Source organism: Pimephales promelas, chromosome 19, assembly GCF_988280905.1.
Source record: "Pimephales promelas chromosome 19, fPimPro1.hap1.1, whole genome shotgun sequence".
In the NCBI taxonomy this organism is placed as follows: domain Eukaryota; kingdom Metazoa; phylum Chordata; class Actinopteri; order Cypriniformes; family Leuciscidae; genus Pimephales; species Pimephales promelas.
The window spans coordinates 8,871,674-8,888,727 of record NC_142787.1 but is presented as its reverse complement, the minus strand read 5'-3'; the positions used below and the strand labels follow the sequence as shown (position 1 = coordinate 8,888,727).

Below are 17,054 nucleotides of genomic sequence, written 5' to 3'. Positions count from 1 at the left end.
CACACACACAGAAACACATCTTGTCAGTTTTACAGAAACAACCCATCAGAATACCTGTGCCTCCTGAGAGCTGGTGTGTGTTGCCCTTTACCGTGACCTCCTGGTACTGCTCCATGCCGTTGAGCACGACCTGTATGACCTGTCTGCGCAGACACACACTCTGGTCGCTGCGGTACTCTGTGTTGGTGAGGTAGAACAGAGCCGCGCTGCCCGTCACCTGGATGCTCTTATCGTACTTATGAGTCTTCAGCGCTGTGATCACCAGCTGGAACACACACACCATACACGTCACACAGATCACATGACACACGTGTGGACTGCGGAAATCAGTCTAACTGCACTTGACACGCCTTACAGTAATACAGAAATGAGACCGCATTGACACTATTAGATCAGAACACTCATTAATGAACTGAATCAATATGAATAATGACTCTATTGAGCTGTGTGTGTGTGTGTGTGTGTGTGTGTGAGAGTATGTGCGCCCATGTGTGTGTGTGTGTGTATGTGTATGTGTGCAGGGGTTGTGTATGTGTAGTGTGTGTGTGTGTGTGTGTGTGTGTGTGAGAGAGAGAGAGAGAGAGTGTGCGTGTATATGTAGGGGTGTGTGTGTCAGTGTGAGTGTGTGTGAGAGTGCATGCGCGTGTGTGTATGTGTAGGTGTGCGTGTGTTTGTATGTACGTAACCTGTAGTGTTTGCAGTAGTTGACTGCAGTGTGTGTGTGTGTGTGTGTGTGTGACTTGTAGTGCTCGCAATATTTGACTGCAGTGTGTGTGTGAGTATGTATGACGTGTAGTGCTCGCAGTAGTTGACTGCAGTGTGTGTGTGTGTGTGACCTGTAGTGCTCGCAGTAGTTGACTGCAGTGTGTGTGTGTGTGTGTGTGTGTGTGTGAACTGTAGTGCTCACAGTAGTTGACTGCATTGTGTGTGTGTGTGTGTGTGTGTGAACTGTAGTGCTCGCAGTAGTTGACTGCAGTGTGTGTGTGTGTGTGTGTGAACTGTAGTGCTTGCAGTAGTTGACTGCAGTGTGTGTGTGTGTGTGTGAACTGTAGTGCTCGCAGTAGTTGACTGCAGTGTGTGTGTGACCTTTAGTGCTCACAGTAGTTGACCACAGTGTGTGTGTGACCTGTAGTGCTCGTAGTAGTTGACTGCAGTGTGTGTGTGTGTGTGTGTGTGAACTGTAGTGCTCTCAGTAGTTGACTGCAGTGTGTGTGTGTGTGTGTGTGTGTGTGACCTGTAGTGCTCGCAGTAGTTGACTGCAGTGTGTGTGTGTGTGAACTGTAGTGCTCGCAGTAGTTGACTGCAGTGTGTGTGTGTGTGTGTGTGTGTGAGAACTGTAGTGCTCGCAGTAGTTGACCGCAGTGTGTGTGTGTGTGTGTGTGTGTGTGTGAACTGTAGTGCTCGCAGTAGTTGACTGCAGTGTGTGTGTGTGTGTGTGTGAACTGTAGTGCTCGCAGTAGTTGACTGCAGTGTGTGTGTGTGTGTGTGAACTGTAGTGCTCGCAGTAGTTGACTGCAGTGTGTGTGTGTGTGAACTGTAGTGCTCGCAGTAGTTGACTGCAGTGTGTGTGTGACCTGAAGTGCTCGTAGTAGTTGACTGCAGTGTGTGTGTGTGTGTGTGTGTGTGTGTGTGAACTGTAGTGCTTGCAGTAGTTGACTGCAGTGTGTGGGTGTGTGTGTGACCTGTAGTGCTCGCAGTAGTTGACTGCAGTGTGTGTGTGTGTGTGTGTGTGTGAACTGTAGTGCTTGCAGTAGTTGACTGCAGTGTGTGTGTGTGTGTGTGTGAACTGTAGTGCTCGCAGTAGTTGACTGCAGTGTGTGTGTGACCTGTAGTGCTCACAGTAGTTGACCGCAGTGTGTGTGTGACCTGTAGTGCTCGTAGTAGTTGACTGCAGTGTGTGTGTGACCTGTAGTGTTTGCAGTAGTTGACTGCAGTGTGTGTGTGTGTGTGTGACCTGTAGTGCTCGCAGTAGTTGACTGCAGTGTGTGTGTGTGTGTGACCTGTAGTGCTCACAGTAGTTGACTGCAGTGTGTGTGTGTGTGTGTGTGTGTGACCTGTAGTGCTCGCATTAGTTGACTGCAGTGTGTGTGTGACCTGTAGTGCTCACAGTAGTTGACCGCAGTGTGTGTGTGACCTGTAGTGCTCGTAGTAGTTGACTGCAGTGTGTGTGTGTGTGTGTGTGTGTGTGTGTGAAAATGTGTGTGACCTGTAGTGCTCGTAGTAGTTGACTGCAGAGTGTGTGTGAGTTTGTGTGACCTGTAGTGCTTGCAGTAGTTGACTGCAGTGTGTGTGCGTGTGTGTGTGTGTGTGTGTGTGAAAATGTGTGTGACCTGTAGTGCTCGTAGTAGTTGACTGCAGAGTGTGTGTGTGTTTGTGAAAGTTTGTGTGACCTGTAGTGCTTGCAGTAGTTGACTGCAGTGTGTGTGTGTGTGTGTGTGTGTGTATGAAAATGTGTGTGACCTGTAGTGCTTGCAGTAGTTGACTGCAGAGTGTGTGTGTGTGTGAGAATGTGTGTGACCTGTAGTGCTCGCAGTAGTTGACTGCAGAGTGTGTGTGTGTGAGAATGTGTGTGACCTGTAGTGCTCGCAGTAGTTGACTGCAGAGTGTGTGTGTGTGAGAATGTGTGTGACCTGTAGTGCTCGCAGTAGTTGACTGCAGTGCTGGATTCTGGCGATATCGAACAGCTGGTTTATGGCTCGATGGGCAAGTTCAGGACGTTGTTCAGTGTACGCCTCTATAGCGTTCAGAATCTGATCCTCGTTCTTGGAGCCGGTGACCTAGACACACATGCACGGAAATTAATTAGAGCACCGGACAAAAGAAACAGTCACCGCATGTGTGTGTGAGAGGGTGATTGTGTGTCTGTGACTGAAAGTGTGTGTGTGTATGTGAGTGAGTTTGTGTGTGTGGCACCTTATACGCTGGTATGTGTGTGACGGTGCAGAGTGTGGTGTTGTAAAGGCCCAAGAACTGCAACGGCCTCTTCAGCTCCTGAAACGGGTAAATGCTGCTCTTGCTCGGCTCGATGCTACAAACACATACACAAACACACTCTGATATCAATGTTGCTGTGGATAAAGCTACTTAGGGCCAATCCCAATTCTACCCCTTACCCCTTCACTTTCCCCTTCCCCTCCGTTTTGCGCGTCCACGTGAAGGGGTAGGGCTGTCCCAATTCTCTTTTGGTTGGAGGGGGAGGGCTAGGGGGAAGGGCCAGATAGCCCTTCAAACGAAGATTTTTCGGGAGCACACTTCAAACGAAGGGGTATGAGAAGTGTCACTGCTAACCCAGGCTGGCTGCCCAAGCGACAAAGGAGACCCATAAATTTAAGTATTTGTGGCTTTAATAAGTATTATAACGACAAATAATGATTTGCTTTATGTTACATTCAATATTGTGTTCATAATTACGGTCAGTTTCTTCACAGAAACGTTTGTAAAAAAAAAAAAAAAAAATCGCTAAAATTACTGTAGTTTGCTAACGATAGTCCCGCAACATATTTTCGTCGTCTCCGTTGTTTCCTGCGAACTTCACAAGATGCAAGAAAATAGCTGTAACCCACGCGACTGAGATAACTGCAGCTGTCGACGGGATCTTGGAAGTTGTGATAAACATCGGCGCATCTCCTGTGACGTAGGCGCTAGCGACGACTTATGATGACGTTTAACGGAGGCGTAGTGGTGTCCCATTTCTTAGGGGAATATTTTCACCCCTACGTATTGCCACTCTGTTTCAAGGGTCAAGGGGAAGGCGAAGGGGTCAATCCCAATTCTACCCCTTACCCCTTCACTTTCCCCTAGCCCTACCCCTTCGCCTTCCCCTTGACCCTTGAAACAGAGTGGCAATACGTAGGGGTGAAAATATTCCCCTAAGAAATGGGACACCACTACGCCTCCGTTAAACGTCATCATAAGTCGTCGCTAGCGCCTACGTCACAGGAGATGCGCCGATGTTTATCACAACTTCCAAGATCCCGTCGACAGCTGCAGTTATCTCAGTCGCGTGGGTTACTGCTATTTTCTTGCATTTATCTTGTGAAGTTCGCAAGAAACAACGGAGACGACGAAAATATGTTGTGGGACTATCGTTAGCAAACTACAGTAATTTTAGCGATTTTTTTTTTTTTTTTTACAAACGTTTCTGTGAAGAAACTGACCGTAAATATGAACACAATATTGAATGTAACATAAAGCAAATCATTATCTGTCGTTGCAATACTTATTAAAGCCACAAATACTTAAATTTATGGGTCTCCTTTGTCGCTTGAGCAGCCAGCCTGGGTTAGCAGTGACACTTCTCATACCCCTTCGTTTGAAGTGTGCTCCCGAAAAATCTTCGTTTGAAGGGCTATCTGGCCCTTCACCCTAGCCCTCCCCCTCCAACCAAAAGAGAATTGGGACAGCCCTACCCCTTCACGTGGACACGCAAAACGGAGGGGAAGGGGAAAGTGAAGGGGTAAGGGGTAGAATTGGGATTGGCCCTTAATGTGGATTAGCATTCTGCTAATGCATGAATGTAGTGGTGAAGTAGCAGTGCTCACCTCGGGCGGCCCAGCGCGTCCTCTAGTGCCGGCACCGTGACGTTGTCCAGCATGATGTGTCCGGAGATGTCCAGGGACACCAGGTCCACCAGACCCTGAACGAGGCTGCTCAAGATCTTCCTCGTCATCTTAAACTTGGAGGATCTCTGGTTCTCCCGGGAGATATCCAGGTGTCTGAGGAAACATCTCGCTGATTGGCCGTCAAACGTTTACAGTAGAGCCCGACCGATAAAGGATTTTGAAGGCCGATACCGATAAAAATATTTTTTGGTCTTCAAATCCGATATCCCGATCACAAATTCTGTCATGCTTATTTAAGTAAAGAGAACTGATGGGGATGTTCTTTTAATTCAAGCAATGTATGTATCGTGACTAAAGGCCAATTTATACTTCTGCGTAGGGTGCGCGCAGTAGGTACGGCGTAGCATACGCAGAGGTAGGTAGGTACGGCTTAGCATACGCAGGAGGTGTGCGTCAGGCTACTGCAAAGGGTACGTGGTATGGGACGCGTGTCCCATACCACGTACCCTTCGCAGTAGCCTGACGCGCACCTCCTCAAAAATGTAACTACACGTCGCGACGACGCGGACCGCAAGATCTGTGATTGGTCGGCTTGGTAGCATCGCATTTCCTCCTACACATTTTCGCACGTGCCTTCTCACGCATTTCCACACGTACCATCTCCTCCGACGTCTTCTCTCATTTCTGCCTTTCAGTTTTAGTAATTTCACTAAAATTAACTGTTTTTCCAACTCAATAAGCTCCAAGTCCAACATGATCCACTCTCTTTCAGGCTTGTAATAACCTAGCCACACCTCGGGGAATGTAAACAGTGGAACATCAAAACCCTCCGCTGCCAACTAGCGTTTCGGAGCAGTACTGCAGAGCAACCAAGACCTGAACGCAGAAGTATAAATGCTCACAAAGGCGTCGCCTACGTGCGTAGCCAACGCCGTTCAGAACGGCGTACCCTCGACGCAGAAGTATAAATTGGCCTTAACTCCACAAGTCTTGCCAACATGAACAGTGTAGAGTGCCCTCTGGTGGACAAACTACACTGGAACTACAACTACTACACTTATGACATGGTTGAAGCGTGTTTCGTCCGTTTTTATTTTATTTTTGAAATATTTATTTATCGGCCATTATAACTGTCGATACCGATAGTTTGGAAAATGCCTAATATCGGCCTGCCGATATATCGGTCTGGCTCTATTTCATTCACACGATCGTGTTCAATAACTCTAACCTCTGGTGCTCTACTTCACGAGCTGGTCACAAATTACAGATGTTTCTTTTTTTTGAAAATTAAATCGAATGTACTATTTTTAAGTTTGATAATGTTATTTATTTAATATTTTGGATTTTTACTATAATTTTTACAATTGGAATGGGACCCGTTAAAACCCGAATGACGTGTGTGTGTGTGTCCTCACCTGAGTTTGCTCATCTGCAGCACAGTGTGTATGAGCTCCTCTGTCAACTCCACGTTGTACAGCACGAGGGACGCCAGCCGCAGCTTCCACTGTGTGAGGAAGGCGGGGCGAGGAATGTGTACGCCAGACAGGTCGAGCGAGCTCAGCGAGGGCAGGGGCGTCAGCAGCGACTCCACGTCTAGCTCCGGCGTCAGGCCGCCCACGTTCAGCACGCGCAGGCGACTGAAGCCCTGGAAGCTGAAGCTGCGGTCCAGCGTGTGCACGCGCACGTCGTCATCCGCGTCCTCCTCCTCATCGTCACACGCCAGCCTGAAGAAGAGGCTGGACGAGCCGAAGAGGCTGAGTGACAGAAGAGAGTGCCTGAAGCGGAGGAGCGTCCGCAGGCCTCGGGCCGTCACACGCGTGCAGGAGTTCAGGTGCAGCTCCATCAGATCCTACACACACATCAGCGGCAGTGTCAAACATACACATCAGCGGCAGTGTCGGACACAGAGCTAAAGCCTGTGGATCTGGAGATAGTCTAAATCTGAACAGATGTGGGGAATTTGTTTAAAGGGTTAGTTCACCCAAAAATGAAAATTAGGTCATTAATTACTCACCCCCATGCTGTACCAACCGCGTAAGACCTTCGTTCGTCTTCGGAGCACAAATGAAGATATTTTTTATTAAATTTGAGAGCTGTCTCACTACCACATTGGCTGCCTAAGGGACTGGCTCTTGACGGCCCAGAAAGTCAATGAAGAAAATGTTTAAATATTCCATGTGACTACAGTGGCTCAACTATAAGTTTATCAAGCGACAAGAATACTTTTTGTGCGAAAAAACAAATGCGCATGCGTCGTGGAAATCTCTTTAAGTCTCGTTTCAGGCCAACAAGGAAGAAAAGGAATAGTCGAATAAAGTCATTATTTTTGTTGGGTTTTTCGCACAAAAAGTATTCTCGTCGCTTGATTAACTTATAGTTGACTACACTGTAGTCACATGGAATATTTAAACTTTTCTTAATGAAATTTTCTTCATTGATTTTCTGGGCCGTCAAGTGTCATTCCCTTAGGAGCCTATGTGGTAGTGATACAGCTCTCAGATTTAATCAAAAATATCTTCATTTGTGTTCCGAAGATGAACGAAGGTCTTACGGGGTTGGTACAGCATGGGGGTGAGTAATTAAAGGCGCAAAACGCAAGTATCTGAGTTTTTGCAGAACTACGCCCCCTCTGGCGACAAGCGAAACTGCGCGCGCGCTCACACACACATACACGCACGTTTGCACAAGCTGTTCATAACCAAAGGAGCATCAGCCGCACTGTGCGGCACACATCTTTTGTTACAGTCCTAATGAGGTAATACAGTTATAAATCTGCAGGTCATTTAAAATATATGAAAGGAAAGGCATTCGAGTATACACACTTATGTGTGTGTGAGGTGAAAACAGGGGTAGTAGAAAACTTCAGTTTTTGTTTCCATCTATCTCCATATTGAACTGTTTTATGTGCTTACTGTATCCACGTATGATTGTATAATTATGGAAACACGTTCATGAACAATATAAGTTATTACTTTACTTTGTATAGGACCCGTTTGAGCCCTAGAGCAGACCGGAGATCTCTCCGTTTGTTGAAAGCTTCCCGATGTCGACTCTCGTCTTACTCCGAAGCCTGGCACTGGACAGACAGAAGTTGTATTTTCTTTGTCTTAAAGGGCACCTATTATGCCCCTTTTTACAAGATGTAATATTGGTCTCGGGTGTCCCCAGAATGTATTTGTAAAGTTTCAGCTCAAAATACCCCACAGTTAACTTATTATAACCATTTGAAAATGTCATTTTGGGCCCTGATTAAAAATGAGCTGTTATGGGTGTCTGCCACCTTAATGCAAATGAGCTGCATATCCCCGCCCTGCCTTTGGATGAGGGCGTAACTTGATACCTATGGCAGTCGGTAAGCAGCAAGCAGAAGGGGAGAGTGAGAGATGCGCAGTTTTGAATGTCATTCAGCGTACGTTTGAATCACAATATATAAATAGTACGAAGAGACTCCGGCAGAATAAACACATGAGAATGGACCAGTACGTCTCGGTATGGTTATTTGATACATTTATGTACTTATAGTGTTGTTGTAATCGCGTCTTTTTGCAAGTATGGATGTGCAACACACACACAGACACACACAAACACTAATGCTGGCGCATTTTTTTGAAACTACATACACATTCTGTGATAAAGTTTGCTACGTACAAGCGAAATTACATTTATGCGAGGGACCTGTGGCGTCATGTTTAGCTTGTCATACAGGTGCTTCTGTGGCAAATGTGAGAAAATGGCTAACTTACAGAACAACAACATATATGCAGTTTTTAATACAATATCTTTAAATATATATTTATAAAGTGTGGTTACACACTATACAAACAATGTTTAAATTATATACACAGACATCCTGTGACGACAACAACTTTAGACGCATAATTTGTTGTTGAATTGGCTGACAGACTGAAATTACTATTTGCTCAAAAATCATAAAATACACTTACTAGAGGTGACGGTGGATGAACAGTAGATGACGATCCACACTTGAGGATTAATTTTTAAGTCACAACAACAGGATTAACCCACGAGTCCACGAAAGAACACTTATGTTTCCATGAGACATTACCGGCTGTCGTTGAAACAATGGAGGATGTACAGATCACCGAGGGCGGGATCTAGGCCACAGCCACACTGTCAATCAAACCCCTTTCTCACTTCTACGTCACAAAGAGCTGAATCTCAGAACAGCTCGTTCTGAGACAGTGCATATGATTTATTGAGATTGAAAAAAAAACCACTGGGTGGATTTTTATCATTCTAGGGTGGTTTTGCTCACACACTGCCAACACACATTTATGTTCAAACACCATGTAAAAGTGAATTTTCCATAATAGGTGCCCTTTAAGTGAAGTTTGCGTTGGGGTTTGGAATTAACTACAAGCCGGTTCATGCGTTCTCTCAGATCGGTGAGCTATCTGATTTATCAAAACGATTCCATTACACCTGGTCACATAAATGTGTTTTTGCAAAAGAGATATAATCTGATCTTCAATTCCCGCGCTATATAGGCTACAGAATTCATGAAGTGCACGTCACCGAAAGCAACAGATTTTATTAATCATCGGCTAATTTCAAAATCAGCAAAGACAGCAATAAGAGAGAGCGGCAACAGGCCTGGTAAGATCATTTCATTTCTTTACTTTTAATGTAGGTGGTAGTGTTAAGAGTCTGCGACTTACTTTCACTTTGATTTGCAATAGATTGCAGCGCGCTGGCTTGATGAATAGGCGCTCAGCTGCTCATCTGAGGTGATGCGCATTGTCATATATGACTAAAATAACATGACATAAACTATAGCCTGCTTTCAACAACCAGATGCATTTACACTTGTGCAATTTTGTCTGGAATACGGCCCAGACCACGTCCTCAAGTGATTTGAGCGATCGGATTCAAATCCGTCTCGAATGCGTTTCGGAGGGCAACCTGGTCTTTTCACGATCGAATAGCTATCCGATCACAGAAAACGCATGAAGTGACCAGGTGTAAACAGCTCCTTTGAATCCATCTTCTACTTTTGTGGAAAGTTGACTAAAGTTGTGTCGCTCGAGTTGTCTTCTCTGATACGGAGAATGGCGGGAATACACTAACCTGCAAGACATAGGCACATAGCCAGGCGAGTGTGAAGGCGCATGACGTCACGGCCAGTCTCAGATTCGAGCCCGAATCGCTCTTATTTATTTTACTGTACAGGATTATAGAGGCGATCTCAGTGATCAGAGAAGGGCTCATTCAGCCCATCAGGCGATTGTTTAAACATGTATGGGTTAGAAAACGGCTATTTTTAATAGGGCTGGGCGATATTGCCCAAAAAAATTATCACAATATATGTCAAATATTTATTTTTTTAAGTTTAAAGGCAGATTTTTGTAACTAAGTGAAAGTTGTATAAACCAGAGTGTTAATTGTGTTTTTAAACTACTCTTTACATTTATGTTCATTAACAAAAACAGTAACAACTGTGTTTTTTTTGTTGTTGTTGTTTTTTCCTATGCAACAACCACATTTTTATTTGGTAAAAAGTAATATTCTGACTGTTTGAGTTGTATTCAAATTAACCATTGGTCATCCAGTATCATGCATTTTTAGATCATGATAACCACAGATAAAACCAGTTATAGGCTATAACTTAGCTCCTCACTATCATGGCATAACTTTATGGTTTCTGTATTTTTTTTAATGAAAAACAATAGCCTAACAGTTAAATACATTATTAAATACTGTACTTATATTCCATAAGTCATAATACATTGTCTACATTAATAATATTATACAATATGTATATCCCACATTTCATAGTGCAGTTAATATTACCAGGCTAACCTTACAGTAAATCCATGGTAAGCTAAATGGATTCAGTATCAATTCAGATTCTGACTGTATCGTTGCACGCAGTGTTTCTCCTTTTTGTCAGCGGTGTTTCATCTGCCTTTAAACTGGTTTAAACTTGACATTTGTGTTCTTTGTGCTGAACTCAAGTGCTTCTCACTGGATCTCGTGAGCAAAACGATCAGAGGCGCGTCTGCGTGAGCTCGCGCTGCACTCAGTGCGCTGCCATTTGGACTTTGACCCGAGCGGATAAATGCTCCGTGTGGCGCGCGCGGTTTAAATGAGTTTCGTTCCGCTTTTGACGCATAAACATTATCGAACATTTATCGACCTCTTGATATCGTTTTATCGAGGAAAATTATATCGCGATAATTATCGTTATCGTTTTATCGCCCAGCCCTAATTTTTAACATGAAATGTTGCGCAATGCACCTTTAATAACTTAATTTTCATTTTTGGGTGAACTAACCCTTTAAAGCCCCGCTGAACTGCCTTGGAATGCGCAGAAAGGCCCCTCCCCCTTTTCAAATAGCCAATAGAGTTTGTTTTCCTCACAGACTGACAGCACCATGGAAGCAAGTCCGGGCGCTGGTGATATGCTGGGTTCAATAGAAGAGGAGAGAATAAATTCTAATCGCTCGCTTCAGTCAGGTGGTGTTTATAGCATAGGAGGCGGAGCTTTACACTCTAGAGAGCATTTGATTGGACAGAAGATGTGGTAAGGAAGCTGAAGTATGCGGTGACATCATAAAAGAACGTCATGATCCGTGACCAGGAAGTGAGAGACTAATGCGTTGCTCACACTACATGATTTTAAAACGTCGGGCTGAACTGTGCGGTTCACACTACATGACTTGCTCTCAGTGAAATCAAGTTGTTGAGCTGTTCACACCACACAACACAACGTGATCCACAACAGGAGGTAACGCACTACATGAGCTGACAACAACTCTGTCACCCAACGATTCTATCTTGTCTACAAACCACGTTTTGTCACGAAAAATCACGCGATAAGATGAACCGGAAATGACGCGATACAGCATGTGCGTCCATACCCAGTGAAGAAGAGAAGAACACAACACGCGAATATGGACGTCAGACAGAAACTAGTGCTTCCAACTGTTTGCGATGATTTGCTCTGAGAAACTGACTTCAACCCATGCCTTGCTCTGATTGGCTGGAGCTCATGACATCACTGAGGTTGAGTCGCGCGGCAGCTCTGGATATCTAGCATGCTAGATATTTTTCTGGGCTCAGCGAGGCGTCTGCAAGGCGTCTTTGATGCGTTATTGGCTCTTTCATACTAATAGATTGACAAGCGTTCATCGTCTGCTAATCCCCCGCGATTTGCACGCGATAACACCCTGACCTGTTGGCGAGCATAAAATCCTGTAGTGTGAACTTGGCTTAGGTCTCCTAAATCTACTAATTGCGAATTCTGTCATTGGTTTGGAACACACCGGTTTATTCATAACCTTAATCCTAAGATATTCATACTAAGAGATACAAAAAAACATACATTTTAATTTCAAGGGGCCTTTAAAAGGCACACTAAGCAAGATTTGTTCCTTAATATAACAGCTTCCTTCAAAGTCGTTTCGGTGGTAAACAAAGTCATAGTAGGGCGAATCATGGTGGTAGTAAAGCTTGGGGGGTACGCCGCCGGAAAAACCAGCAATGCAAGTTTGAGATCGGCGCCCCTGACAAATGTTGCGAGAATCACGAAATGGTTTACGGCAATGACGTCACACACATCAACAACAACATATTTCACTCGTTGGCACAAGCTTAAAAGCAGCACTGGATGCAACAGCAATGCTGACCTGGCGATCTTGTTGATGGACTTGTAAGTAAATCTCTTATTTGTAAACTTGTTTGCGTTCTACGTTGTATGTTTCTGTGCTGGCTTGTAGTATTTCATTTTTTATGGTGCTGATCATTCATCCATTGTTGATAATTAGACCAGTTCAATAAATCCCACGTATGTCTAGCAAGCTTTCAATTACCAGAGCTGTAAGCAGACTTCCTAACAAACAGTCATTTCTCTTAGTTTCGTTTTTTTAGTTGTTTTATTGCCGAGCTTGCCACAAGAGCTAGTTTGCCAGCTGAACTCAGGTGTTGTGATGTGTATTTATCACGTAACATTAGTCCTGTGTCTGGTTCGAATTTCCTATGGCGTGCGTAAGTTACTTTGCTTATACAAACTTTAGCTGACTAACAGTGCACTTCACGACTGTAACTTTACTTCAAATTGTGTTGATTATGAGTCAATTAAATCTTGACGCTGTTGATGTTGATTCCTGCGATTATCATGAGGATATAGTCAATATCTCACATTATCATTAGGACATATATAAGCCTAGAGGTTGTAAATAGTGTAACTGAGCACAGCACAATTTGCTAACTATTATGATAAATTGTAATAATCATGTCTAATGAAATCATAACGGCCAATGTTATGAAATAATGCGACGTACATTTAACTTTATTGATGTCATCTGACATTTTGTAATGTTTACATTACAATTAAAAAACACAAATGAAATTATACATTAGTCCTACACTATAGGCAATTTATAAGCTTAAAAACGTTATAAGCCAGCAAACGCGATAGGCAACTTAACTATTGATTGAACTGAATTAAACTGAATTTCTTTCATAATCGTCTCGTTTTCGTCTGTGAAAAAATGTTGACAAAAATAATGCCTAAAAAAATTTTCAACAAAATAATACTGAAATCAGATCAACGTGTGATCGTCAGCGAGTGGATCTCTGAGCTGAGTGAGTGGAGACGGGGCTCATTTGCATATTCATATAACCACGCATACTAAATGAGGCAAGGGTGTCGCGTTACATTCAAGATATTTTAAGGCACTAGAGAACACAGTTTGTTTGGAAAAATCACTATTCTAAGCTCCGAGTACATGAGTATTATATTCTAGAGGCGCATGGATTATGTTTTCAGCTGCTCTGAACTGAAACGTGTTCAGCATCATTAACACGCTGCAGGAAAAGCTGAAAGTTAAAGCATGTCGGTCAGGTGATCATCTCACCTGACCAGGCTTATTACACAACCATAATGAAAGTACAAAGGCTGAGAGTGAAAGTATTGTGACACACTTGAGAAAAGCATTTAAAGTCTATTTAAATGCACTTTATTGTGAATGATTTATCCATGCATGTCTCAATTTATAAGCTGTCTTGACCTTTGAATGTCATAACCAGTGTTGTCTGTAACTCATTACAAGTAACTTAATCAGATTACTTTTTCAAGTAACTAGTATAGTAACACATTACTTTGTCAATTTACAACAAAATATCCAAGTTACTTTTTCACATTTATTGACTCTACCGTACTACACCTCTACTGTACTCTACTGCACACTATTGTACTCCCCTCTACTGCACACTACTGTACTCCCCTATACTGTACTCTACTGCATACTACTGTACTCTACCGTATTCCCCGTCTACTATACACTACTGCACTCTGCTGTACTCCCCCTCTACTGTACTCTACCATACTACCCCTCTACTGTACTCTACTACACACTACTGTACTCTACCATACTCTACTGCACACTACTGTACTCCCCCTCTACTGTACTCTACCATACATCCCCTTTACTGTACTCTACTGCACACTAATGTACTCTACCATACTTCCCCTCTACAGTACTCTACCATACTTCCCCTCTACTGTACTCTACTGCACACTACTGTACTCTACCATACTCCCCGTCTACTGTACACTACTGCACACTACTGTACTCTACCATACTCCCCGTCTACTGTACACTACTGCACACTACTGTACTCTACCATACTCCCCGTCTACTGTACACTACTGCACACTACTGTACTCTACCATACTCCCCGTCTACTGTACACTACTGCACACTACTGTACTCTACCATACTCCCCGTCTACTGTACACTACTGCACACTACTGTACTCTACCATACTCCCCTTCTACTGTACTCTACTACACACTATTGTACTCCACCATACTTCCCTTCTACTGTACTCTACTGCACACTACTGTACTCCCCCTCTACTGTACTCTACTGTGCACTACTGTACTCTACCATACTACCCCTCTACTGTACTCTACTGCACACTACTGTACTCTACCATACTACCCATCTACTGTACTCTACCGTACTCCCCGTCTACTGTACACTACTGTACTCCCCCTCTACTGTAATCTACTGCACACTACTGTGCTCCCCTCTACTGTACTCTACTGCACACTACTGTACTCTACCATACTACCCATCTATTGTACTCTACCGTACTCCCCGTCTACTGTACACTACTGTACTCCCCCTCTACTGTAATCTACTGCACACTACTGTACTCCCCTCTACTGTACTCTACTGCACACTACTGTACTCCCCTCTACACTACTCTACTGCACTCTACCATACTTCCCCTCTACTGTACTCTACCATGCACTACTGTACTCTACCATACTACCCCTCTACTGTACTCTACTGCACACTACTGTACTCTACCATACTTCCCCTCCACTGTACTCTACTACACACAACTGTACTCTACCATACTTCCCCTCCACTGTACTCGACCGCGCACTACTGTACTCCCCCTCTTTTGTACTGTACTGCACACTACTGTACTCCCCCTCTACTGTACACCACTGCACACTACTGTACTCTACTGTACACTGTTCTATACTCTACTGCACACTACGAGGGCTGAAACTATTAGTTGAAATTGTCGACAATAAGAAATTGTCTTGGATTATCGCAATAATATCTTATCGTTCAGTTCAGTATCGTGATATGTATTGAATCGTGACATGAGGGTATCGTAACACCCATAATGAATATGCAAATGCAGATATAGATGCAGATGTACACACATACACTTTCAGTGAGGACACAGTTCTAAAAAGGAGCCCCTGGGCTGTTTTCTCACCTGTTGCCCAACACTACCTATGGTCTAAATGCAATGTATTGTGCTTTATTCAAGCATGCTTCTGTTTTGACCTCGTAATGTTTCATTAGAACGTCATGTCTGGCTTCTTAAACTCCGCCCCTGCTCAGGCTCAGCCCCGGCTTCACATGAGAGTGCCTCGCCCACATGCACTCATCAGCCCGGGGTTGGTTCCTCACCTGTTTGGCGAGGGCCTCCAGGTCCCGGTCCCGGATGAAGTCGTCCCTCAGGTGCAGGCGTGTGATTCTGGTGCTGCGCGGGTCACTGAAGAGCTGGAAGAACCCGTCCTGTGGTTCAAACTCACTGTCTGTGTGCACCAGATCCATGTAGCTGTCAATCAAAGCATCAGAGTCAGCCTCAGAACACCTCTCACACACACACACACACGGCTGGGCGATATGCACCGATATGCAAGTCATATCTCGACATATTTTTAGGCTGAATATCTATATACGATATATATCCCGTTTTTTTCCGTAGCCTAATTTTATTGAAAACGGCTATTTCAGTGAACAGGTGCAAAATCAAATGAATAAATAATAAATGGGTTTATTCACCTGGTTCATAATTAAATGCTCAGCTGTTGAAATGCAAAGATAAATAAATACTGTATAACAACAGGAGTTCCTTTTTTAATCATTTTGAAAATGAAGTTTGCAGTGAGCTTTGTTTCAGGGCTTTGTTTCTTTTTCACAGTGTTTCCTCTAGGATTTTTTTCACGCTGTGGCGGCAATTATATTCCAATGGCCACGCCCCCTTAGCCTGGTAATACCAGACTCTGCTACTTCACTTTGCTTCGTAGACAGATGCTGCGTCCCAATTCGCTTACTTATACTACGCCCTAAAAGTATGTACTCTTTTTGTGAAGAAAAAGTACATACTTTTGAGTGTGTAGCAAAAGAGTAGGCAAGCTTTGGGACATACCATCACGTCATCTTTAACGGCCAGCTCTGTCGCGTGCTGCATGCATCCTGTCACCGTAAACTGCCCTGCCGATCATCTCGTCACAGTTAAAATCCTCTGTTCTATCTATTCTATCTTTCCTTGTTATAATGATTTGCAAAAATAAAAACGGCTGCATCTGTGATGAGAGAATCAAAAGTGTATGCGCGTTGTGCAAGCTTCATAATGGCCAAGCATGCTGGTTTTTGTGAACATGGCTGTAAACGACTTTTGCTTCAGTTTAAAAAACCCCGGAATGTTCTCCATAACAGAGCGAATTGCATCCCGTGTCTTGTTTCCCATTTCTGCGCGGTTGTTTCGGTTTTCGATTTCTCTAACCTACAATGTAATCTCGGCGCTTAGCGTCTATGTCACGGCTCTCAGCCCGCCCTCTGTTCGTTGATTGGCCGGCTGTTTTCAGGCCGGTGGAAAACTGAAAGATAGGCCGCTATCTCAGACTGACTACAGGAGCGAAATGAAATTAGCGGAAGTAGGAAGTCTGACGTAGTCAGGCTAACGCCCCCTTGCCCCCGGTGTTTAAACCTGCCTAAGTATTATAATATGAAAGGCTCCAATTTAGAGCGGAAAAGCGGTTATGAGCAAAAGTGCGCAAAATAATGCACTTGAATCAACGCAAAGTCACAGCGCTTCACATTTAAAAGTTTAGGCACAAAGCGAAAAGATATTCGATGCTTGGTAAATTATACCTATGCAACAGTTTATTGAGCCTTTTCTTTTAACAGTTGTAACTTTCAGTTACAGTGC

At 43.9% G+C, this 17,054-nt stretch overlaps 1 protein-coding gene across 1 annotated transcript in view; it reads right to left on the bottom strand.

Moving 5' to 3' along the window:
* zer1 (zyg-11 related, cell cycle regulator) overlaps positions 1–17,054 on the bottom strand; it is a 31,659-nt gene that overhangs the window by 9,600 nt on the left and 5,005 nt on the right. Inside the window, exons 3-8 of the mRNA XM_039650234.2 lie at positions 15,527–15,677; positions 5,978–6,411; positions 4,542–4,715; positions 2,914–3,028; positions 2,631–2,777; positions 92–265 (exon numbers count right to left, since the gene is read on the bottom strand). Of these exons, the coding sequence (XP_039506168.1) occupies positions 92–265; positions 2,631–2,777; positions 2,914–3,028; positions 4,542–4,715; positions 5,978–6,411; positions 15,527–15,677 (1,195 nt within the window). The remainder of the gene's footprint in view (positions 1–91; positions 266–2,630; positions 2,778–2,913; positions 3,029–4,541; positions 4,716–5,977; positions 6,412–15,526; positions 15,678–17,054) is intronic.